Source organism: Eulemur rufifrons, chromosome 28, assembly GCF_041146395.1.
Source record: "Eulemur rufifrons isolate Redbay chromosome 28, OSU_ERuf_1, whole genome shotgun sequence".
Lineage (NCBI taxonomy): Eukaryota > Metazoa > Chordata > Mammalia > Primates > Lemuridae > Eulemur > Eulemur rufifrons.
The window spans coordinates 49156858-49167289 of NC_091010.1; the positions used below are offsets into that span (position 1 = coordinate 49156858).

A 10432-nucleotide genomic window follows, 5' to 3' on the forward strand; every position below is an offset into this window, starting at 1 on the left:
AACAAGAAAAAACACTAAGGTGTTAACGTTCCTAACACAGGGCAGAAAATACTATGAATTAGCACGTCAGAAGGAGTACTTACAAGAATATCGGTGTTTTCAAAATAATTCCTCCAGTATGGTCTGATTTTCCTCTGTCCACCAATGTCCCACACATTCAGTTTAAAACCTTGTGATTGTACACTTTTGATGTTAAAACCCTGAAACAGACAAGGGCAAAAACATCAAGTTTTATTAAACTTGGAGATCGTAATTCTGACAAAGTTACATTTAATAGCTATGTTTTTAAAATTAATTCTGAAGTACTCTGCCAGATGCTGAAAATGGTATGCTGTGACTGAGAAGGAAGAAACATATTTGTACAGGCTATTTCATTCAGGTTGTGGAGTCAGTGTTAATGCCACGGCCAACATGATGTTTTCTATTAATACAATGAAAGATAGATATATATAATTGCTAAGGACAACTCGGTATGAGAATAGCTCTGATGATCAATGAAACAACATAGGTCACACCCCTGATGAAGCCTCAGGATGGTAAAATTAGAGAAGACATCACATACAACTAACAAAAACAGAAGCTGAATCTGAAGACTCAACAGAAAAGAACAAATGCTACCATAAATCTAAAAAGAGGAAAGAGCTATAACTCTGGAGGATTAAATTCTTCAAGAGCAGCTCAAAATAAATTTCTTCATATGGATTAATCAGGAAAAATAGGGAGCTGAACTGAGGACCCTATGGGGGAGGCTGGGTTTGTAACTGGAGCGTCAGCCCAGTGGGGAGGAGAGGCCTGCTGGAAGAGCAAGCTCAAGCTCGGAAGTGGAGTCTTCCCTTACAGACAGCGACGGAAATAAACAAGTGGTCATTTAAAACTGTGCTTTAATAGGTGACTGATGAACTTGAAAAGAAAGTGTTCATTTTTAGGACAGTTATTCAAGGTGGAACTTTGAAGAAGGTGAGCAAATCAGGGACAGGCAGAATTGCCAGTGGGGAGTTAGTGTGGAGAGAAACAAATTAACAAGACCTTTGGGGTTTGAAGAGAATGTATTTCATGAGCAAGAATCAAAAAAGGTCTTCTTGTGAGAATGTTATCAGGAAACCAGGATTTGAAAAATCCAATCAACAGCTCGCTACCATAGGAGAGACAATTCATCCAGAGTAACTGGAGGTAAGTAGGTCTGGGGATACCTCCGTAAACAGTTGTCTCATCTGGCAGCTTGTCCACACTGCTGCCTGGCACAGAAGCATAAGGCACAGTGCAGTGGCACAGGAACACTGCCATCCAAGTCCCACTGAGGATAGATAGTCACTAGAGGATAACTAGAGATGAGGCTGACTACATGCCAATGACTGAATAAATAAGAAGTTTAAGAATTCTAAAGGAAATGTCTAAAGCTTATTGTAAGAAACAGTTTTACTATGACTTACTGAGAACATTACTTTTGGGTATTTAAAATTTTTGCGCTAGGCATGGTGGTGTGCGCTTGTAGTGCCAACTACTTGAGAGGCTCAGGCAGGACGATCGCTTGAGCCCAGGAGTTTGAGTGCAGCCTGAACAACATAGTGAGACTTTGTCTCATTAAAAAAAAAAAATTCTGCGCTCAACAATGATATTAAATGTCAAACCCAGTTAATACCAAATCCTTCCTGGAATGAAGCAGGGAATAAGTAACAGTAAATCTTAGAATTTGACTGTATGTATCAACTGCCTTAAACTTCTGTTAGTTATCAGACCCAACAGATCTGGGAAATTTTTAATATTTTAAGGAAATAATAATGGATACAAATATTTAGAGATGTGTATTACATAATTACACATATATAACAACATAGATATGATACATTAAGTGAAAATGATATAAAATAGTATATAAAATACTATACATATAAAATAGTTTATTCTCTATGAGCCATTTTAATTTTTTATTTTATTTATTTATTTATTTATTTATATTTTGAGACAGAGTCTCGCTTTGTTGCCCAGGCTAGAGTGAGTGCCGTGGCGTCAGCCTAGCTCATAGCAACCTCAGACTCCTCGGCTTAAGCGATCCTACTGCCTCAACCTCCCGAGTAGCTGGGACTACAGGCATGCGCCACTATGTCCGGCTAATTTTTTGTATATATATATTTTAGTTGTCCATATAATTTCTTTCTATTTTTAGTAGAGACGGGGTCTCACTCTTGCTCAGGCTGGTCTCGAACTCCTGATCTCGAGCGATCCACCCGCCTCGGCCTCCCAGAGTGCTAGGATTATAGGCGTGAGCCACCGCACCCGGACAATTTTTTATTTTAAATATATCATATATACACACACACACACACACACACACAGGAAAAAAACTTAACGGATACATTCCTAAATGTGAACAGTGGTTATCTCTGACTAGACATTACAGGTGATTTCTAGTTTCTCAATTTTATTTATTTATACTTTCTAAATTTATTACAGTGAGTATCTATTACTTTTTCTAATAAAAACCAAAAACACAGTAAATTTGTTTTTAAAGAGTAAATATGAAACCTTGACATAATATGATACCAGAGTCGCCTGTAACACATCAAACAAAGCCTGAAGGTTAGAGCTAGAACTTTGGGTTTACAACTTTGAGTTCATTTATATGTTTGTAGTGTGGAAGTGATTTCAGTGTTCTTGAGAGATACAGTCTATCGTTAATACTAAAAAACAAAACCCCAAAAAACTAGCCATTCTTTTCCTGTAGAAATCCTGACACACTAATATGTGTTTTCAGCCCTTCTAGGCTAGACTACTATAATTTGCTCCTCCTTGAGCTATACATTAAATTTGTTCAGAAGCTGTAAAATTGTTCATTTGGTAGCAGTTGAAATGACTTTTCTGCAAAGAATTGCGAATTGGTAAGATTCAAAGGCTGTGAAGTACACATGCCAGCCCAGCCATTCAAACCTGACACCAAGGTTTTATCATAGTACAGTGACAGAAAATGCTAAATAACTCTGGTTTTGCTAAAACCTCTAATGCTGAAACACTTTAAAGTGACTAATACCAACAGGCTGTCCCTGTTGGCTTGGCCAAAGGTCAAGTTGTCTCGGGATTTCTTACAGGGAATGAGGTCTAAAGAAGCCTACTAGAGTTCTTCCAATCAGGACTTGTCTTTAAACTTTCGCACTGTGAGCACAATTGCCTTAGCCTTTGTGTTTTGCTTGCTTGGCCTTAGGAAAGAGGAAGGTTGATGAGGTTGGATTCAGAAAGGTAGGTAATTGTTTTTTATTAAAAAAATTGATAAATGTTTGTATTTATTAAATCTGAAAAATATATACTGAAATATTAAGAGTGTTTTTTCTCAAAATATTCTTTATTTTTTCCTTCTACTTCCTCCATGTATGAATTTCATAATCAGAGAAGATAGAGCTATTTTTTTAAACTATAGGTAATCATTTAGGTTTGAGGGAATTGATTATCTTGAGTTATATATACACACATACAGAGACATATATAAATGTGTATATATATTTTTTGTTTTAAATTATGGTAGAATACACTTAACATAAGCCACATTATTTTAAAAGTATACAGTTCAGTGGCATGAAGTACATTCAAACTGTGTGCCTCCAACCACAGAACTCTTCATCTTGCAAAACTGACTCTCTGTACCCATTAAACAATAACTCCCCTCTCCCCAGCTCCGGGAACCTCCATTCTACTTTCTGTCTTTATGAATCTGACTACTCTAAATATGAATGGAATCTCTTATATATTTTTGAAATCTAATTATTTTTAGACTGTATAAACTTTTCTCAGAAACAAAACCTGGAAGTGGATGAAACTATATTTCCCATTTTGTCTTTTGCATTGCTATTATCATCTTCCTCGCGTCACACAGCATCTGGGGCCAAGGCAGTGCTCACCTGTGTAGGGGTGATGTGGCTGATGTCCTCAGATGCAAGCTGCTTCAGAAGAGTAGTCTTGCCAGCATTATCCAAGCCCAGGAGAAGGATTCTCACCTCCTGGTCTGGTGCACTTTTCAATTTGCGCAAAATTGAAAGTAAGCCCTTGAACAACCACGAAGGAGAGAGATTACTTTGGCGGCACTGACTTTGGTATTACTGGACATCAGAATAACTTCTCCTCCTTGAAAAAAGTTCTTGGTTATGGACAGCTTATATTATTATTTCCACTTTAATGCCATTTATTCCATTTGCCTCCTCCTTCTAAGTTTTGGCAGAAGCACTATAGTAAATTCAGCAACTTAATAAGTAGCATGGCTTTATTCCTGCTCCTTCTATTAATCCAGCTTAACAGTCACCCCAATCTCCTGAGAGTGTGAACCACTACCCCGTCTGTGTTTCTAAAGCTTTGTATACACTCTTATAGTAGAACACTCATCATAGCAGACTAGGTCATTGATTTCTGCATTTTTCTCCTTTACTGAAGTTTCTTCTAGGGAAGTGCTATAGCTTCTGTCTCCCACAAAGCCTGGCACATATTAGATAGATACCAGATAACACTTGTTGAATTAAATAGAATTACCTACCTAAGTTAATCCAAGATTTTAAGGCCCTATACAAAAAGACATAAAAAGGCTATATAAAATTATAGCTGGGCTTCTCTGTTTAAGACTTTTATTTATTCTAACTCACTTTCAAGACTTCTTCATTCAAAATGCTCTACTACCATTTAACTTTTACAAGACCTTACACGATAGGTGCATGGTACAGATATTCTGTTTTTCAGATGAAAAATCTGGTACATCAGAGAAGTCAGGGAATTGTAAAAGGCACTCATAAAGCTAAAAATGTCAAAATTTTCTTTTTTTGAGACAGGATCTTGCTCTCTTGCAAGACATCTAGAGTGCAAAACATCAAAATTTAACCAGGGTATTTTTGACTAGTAAGCTAATATTTCTACTTCTTGTTTTATGCATTTTTTTTTACAGATAGACGTAAACCATGTTATTTTCTAGCTAAGAACGTAAGAAAATTTTTATATAATAGTTATTTGTTCTATCCTGCGGTTGACAATCTTGTTCTAATGAGGCATAGCTACAAGAATCAAAGAATTCCAGGCTTAAAGGGAATATAATCTAATCTCCCAGCCTGAGAAGAAATTCCTTCAAACTGGGTCTTAGAATTACATAAAATGGTTATATTTGTTATTGACATTGCACCAGGCAATAACTCAAACCAGTTTGTTCACTAAGATTAAATAATTCTCAACAATTGGGTCTGTGGACAATCATATGCAAATATGCATAATTATTAAGAATTCCTTTCTGCCTCAGAGACTCTTTGTTTACCACGTCTAGTTCTGTATTTGCACTGACTTGCTAAGGACCACATGAACCTCTCTATGCTTTGACTTTTTTCCAGCAATAAAATGGAAGGTTTAGTCTAAGATAGAAAGGCAAATTCTAAGCCAAAAGATTTGGGGGAGTAAGACTGAGTAGATTTGAAATAAAATACAGTCAGGACTTTTTATTTTTTAAAGGCAGGACTTTTTTAGCTTTTGTTTTTCTTATCTGGTCTTGAATATTTCGACACCATTCCTTCTTCTTCTTCTTTTTTTTTTTTTTTAAAGAGGAAGGGTCTCACTCTGTCACCCAGGCTGGAGTGCTGTGGCTCAATCCCAGCTCACTGCAGTCTGGAACTCCTGGGCTCAAGCAATCTTCCTGCCTCAGCCTCCTGAATAGCTGGGACTACAGGCACACACCACCATGCCCAGCTAAATTTTCTTATTTTTTGTAGCGATAGGGTCTTGTTATGTCACCCAGGTGGGTTTCAAACTCCTGGCCTCAAACAGTCCTCCCATGTTGGCCTCCCAAAGTGCTAGGATTAAAGGCATGAGCTACTGCACCTGGACATCATTCTTTCTTAAAACTATACTTATAAGCAGCTTTCCTAGTTTCTATTAGCTATATTGCAATCACTCATTTATAGTAGCACCTTCCAGAATAGTTAAAATTAGAATTCTGAGATCCTCAGGGGACTGGTGACATAAAAAGGCTAAGAACAGGGAAAACACATTGTACTACTCATCCTGAGTTCCTGATTGGAGGTGAAAAGAAAGAGTCTCATTACCTCTTACAATAACTTCTAAAACAACTGGAATTCATCAAATTAGTATATTAACTGACATACAGGTAGAGTTCTTCTCATGCATTATCTGCTAGTATAGAAACTGTGAAGGAAGATCTGTTTTCTATAAAATATTTTCAAAGTTTAAAATTGATGTTTTGAGTTTTTCTTCATGTCTTTTTTAAAAAAATCACTAAATAAAAATACTCTTTTCTGAAAGCTGAGACTTTTTATATACTCATTATATTTGAAATTGAATAATTAAGAGAAAAACATAATTTCTATTCATCTTAAAAGAAAAGGAGAGAATCAAAGCACAGAGGAGATAGAATTCATTCTAACTACAGGTAAACTTTATTAACCTAATGGTATAGAATACAGTGCCGCTACATTTTCAAAGAATAATTTTCCTTATTAGGAAACAGTAACTTCAGATGCTTCACCTTTAAGTGAAATTACAGAGAAACGGAAAGTTCAGCTAATATTTTCTTCCAGCAAAATGATATATGACATCTCAAGCATGGTCTAGGAAAGACAAGTGCAAATACAATATAGCATCATATTAACCCAACTACTAAGGACAGAGGATCACAGGATTATCAGGGTTTGCTAAATAGGGAAGAGGATATTTATAGATGTCAGGGTTCTGCCTGAAAGATACAAAGTAAGCTGATTTAAGAGGCTGGACAAAAGAGAACAGAATAAGTCTATTCTATGTTTCTATCCATATATGCTTGAACTTTATTTTAAATGTCAAATGAAGGGAGACAGCCATTAGAAGTTAAATTTATTATGGGGTGAGTTTTATAGTATAAATACAATGAAATTAATTTTTAAAGTGTATTTTTTGCCAAAATATCCATTCATTTATCATCAAACACCCATAATGTGCCTCAAGTACAGAGTGAGCAAAAGAGACATGATCTCCATGTAGAATTTACACTCCTATGATATTAAATAAAGGCAATTTAAGAAACAAGAATTTCAGTTAATTACATATTGTGTGTTATCGGCATGTGTGTGTACAAGTTATCTGCACCCTGGTGGACACAAGTGGTCTGACTCAACCACAAAACATTTAAACAAACTTTTCTGCAGGCAAATCATGAATAGACGTGCTATTGAACACAGACATTTTATCTGCCTCAAAATCAACTTAAACCTGCTGGCAGAGGCATGGCGCACTGACCTAAGATGATACAAACTAGGTCATTCAAAGAAACCGGAGTGGTAGAGAGAAAGGAAGGTGTTATATGAAAAATATATGTGGCTGTGAGGAGCAGCTAAAATTTAAATATTAAAATTACTAAGCCAACTGTCAAGTACATATATTCCCCATCACCAGCTTAAATGGAACTGACTTCAGTTTATTTTTACCTCTTTAAACTGAACTTCTATCAGTTTCAAGCTCCTATCAGCTTTGAAAGGGAGAACCTCATCCAAACTTTGTCTTCTTCCTCATTACCCTCTACTGAATAAATACAAACATTTCCTGAGGAACAAAATCTGGGCGTCTCCTCAGGAATACTTTACCAGAGGCCTAATGAAAAGAATGTTACAGGCTTTAGTTTCACAGACTTGTATTCGACTTCTGTATATGTATAATCCTGAGCATAGTTTCATCTAGAAAATGGGAACAATACTTATATCTCAAGAAAAATGCTATGAGGATTAAATGAGGTAAGGTATATAAAGCATAACACACAGTAGACCTCTAAACAGTAGTTGTGTATTGTGTTTTTTTTTTCTTAAAAACTTCTCACTGACTGTTTTCTGACCACAAAATTTAAATACTGTTGGGAACAATCTTCAAATGCTGAACATGCTTGATAACCGCCACAAGCTCCATATATGAATAAAGTAATCCACAAATAATTACTGTATACTTACTGAAGGAATCACATATTAAATAACAGTGATTATGTGCTAAAATTACTGCCACCTTAGTATTTCATCAAGGACTTGGTATCATAAGGCAGAGGTAAAACAGCTGACCCTAGACCCTAAATGTTCAGGGAAATCCATAATGGGTTTTTTTTGCCCTTACCCAAATTTTAAAAAAATGTATTAGTCATAGCTGAAGTTTAACACAAAAAACAAAAAAGCTTGGGGTTCACTCTTCAGTTGTACAGTTACCCATGGGGGCTCATGAGATAGCAGATGTGACACACTTAATCATACCACTGACTGTTTAAATTCAGTGTTCCATTTCCAGTTCTAAGAATAGCTGCATTTTTGGAGATAGGAAAAAAAATGATATTTGGGAAACTTGATAAAGAATCCAGAATAATTTTTCCTAATTTCTTACTGTTCATTTAAGGAAAAAAAGACAAACAAAATCTGTTTTGATCAGTGAATACAGCAACTGTATACAACAGTGTTGTATATACACTGTCAATTTGTTGTATACAGTGCCAATTTGCACCTGGAAACATGAGCAATGGTTAATTTATTGTGGCCTGTAATTATAAATTAAACAATCATGAAATTACACAGTCCACTTAATTGATAAACTGGGAAAAGTTAGCCAACTCTCATGCATTTCTCATCTATAATGACAAATCTCATTCTCTCTTGTTTTGGTATGCCTTTTTCACTTCAATTCTAGTTATTTTCCATATAAATATTTATGTTTGTACTCATTTGTTGAGAAAAATTTAGCCTTAAAATGGACAGTTCATGTATAAACGATTAAGAAAAAGAAACACTTGTAAAAATCTGTTTAGCCTGAGGTTAAAAAAACTGCACATGTAGCAAGTGTCAATGTGATTGGCAACTTTAGATCAAATAATCCTACTTCTTTAACAATCTAACAACGTAACCCTATTGAGTTTTTTTCCCCCTATCAAAATGTACTCATTGGATAATCTTACCAAAGGTACATGTATTTTTTTCCTCCTGGGATAATTGAATAATTTTTTCTTCTTAACAGAAGTGGTTCAACATTTTTAAAAGTCAGAAAGGGACTAGGGGATGAGGTGGGGCAGTAACTATAAATTCGATTGTGGACTCTTTGCAGTTGGTAAGCCAACCAACCTGTGCTACATGCTTCAAATCAATTTTTCTTTGACTAGCTCTAAAATTACTCAAGTCCATTTTAACCCCCTCTAACTAACTGCACAGAAATAAGCAAGGAACAGTGTCAATGGTCGAATCTGTTACAACCATAATTTACAATTTGGGAAAGCTTTAATTAGGGCTGAGAGAGAAAAAGCTTGCCCCAAATTGATGCCCACTTTCCAGTTTTAATTTCCCATTCTTTTTAGTTTGGAGACCCTAAACTGGGATTAAGACCTTAGGTCCTGGTGTGGTCACACGCAAAATGAGGTTGCAAAAGGTTTCGAAGGAAATAGTAGGGACGAGGCAGCTAATTTGCCTCCATCAACATGGATTAAGTATTGAACGGAAAATCGGTCATCGCCAACAACCAGGTCTTGCAAAACTCCCAGCAAATAGAAAACTCAGAACTGCAGAAGCGCACCCGCCACGCAGACGCTAAGACGGCATAAAAGCTACCAGGCATCCCTTCCAAAAGGCACCTCTTTGTGTAATGAGACTTACTCCCCGGCTCTCCGGGGACCCGCACACCGCGAGGAAGAGGTGAACTAAGCTACCAACTCCCCTGGTACTGCCAGGGCGACCTCAAAGACTGGCGCGGGCTCTTCACTCCGTTTCTTGGTCGGGCCCTAGACCGACCCCACTTTCCTGCAGCGCAGCGAGGCCGATTCCCCAGGAATCGCCTGTGTGCGAAGGCCGCTCTCTACAGCTCCTCGGACCCGCCCTCATCCCTGTCTCCAGAGTAATGATGGAGCCCGGGATCCGTATGGGGCCAGCCACGCACTCTGCCAGCCCTTTCCCCAAGCCTCGGACTCGTCGCAAGCCCCGCCTTTCTCTCCAGGCCCAGGCCTCCCTCCAGGGCCCACCCTCGGGGTTCCCTGTCGCCCCCCGAAACCAGCCCAGAACTCAGGCAGCAGGCAGAGCTCCGTCCCACTCATTCCTTTGCTTTAAGCGCAGTGCCTCGCCCTGGGCCTGGGGACGGGAGGGGGTCGATCGGCCAGCTCCAAAGGGGCCAGGGGCCCCACACTTACCATCCTCCCGCCGAATCCCTCCTCCTCCTCCTCCTCCTCCTCCTCCTCCTCCTCCTCCTCCTCCTCCTCCTCCTGCTCCTGCTGCTGCCTCCCCCGTTACCAGGGGCAACTGCTGCGGCGCCGCCCCCGACGTCCCTCGCTCGCACAGTGGAGGAGCAAAGCAGCGGTATGGGGCGGGGTCCAGCTCCGCTTTCCCCAAAGTGCGCAAGCGCGCCAAAGTGCCCGCCCACTGCGCGGGCGGACCGCTGGGGCTGTGGGAGCGGCTAGAGGAGGCTGCCGCTAACTCGGACC

General features: G+C 38.5%; 1 protein-coding gene across 1 annotated transcript in view; it reads right to left on the reverse strand.

The window, feature by feature from the left end:
• The window catches only part of ARL3 (ARF like GTPase 3), a 33680-nt gene extending 23486 nt beyond the window's left edge, over positions 1-10194 (reverse strand). Inside the window, exons 1-3 of the mRNA XM_069460623.1 lie at positions 10142-10194; positions 3888-4031; positions 84-200 (exon numbers count right to left, since the gene is read on the reverse strand). Coding sequence (XP_069316724.1) covers positions 84-200; positions 3888-4031; positions 10142-10144 — 264 coding nt within the window. The 5' untranslated portion in view covers positions 10145-10194. The remainder of the gene's footprint in view (positions 1-83; positions 201-3887; positions 4032-10141) is intronic.
• Positions 10195-10432: the final 238 nt, after the last annotated feature.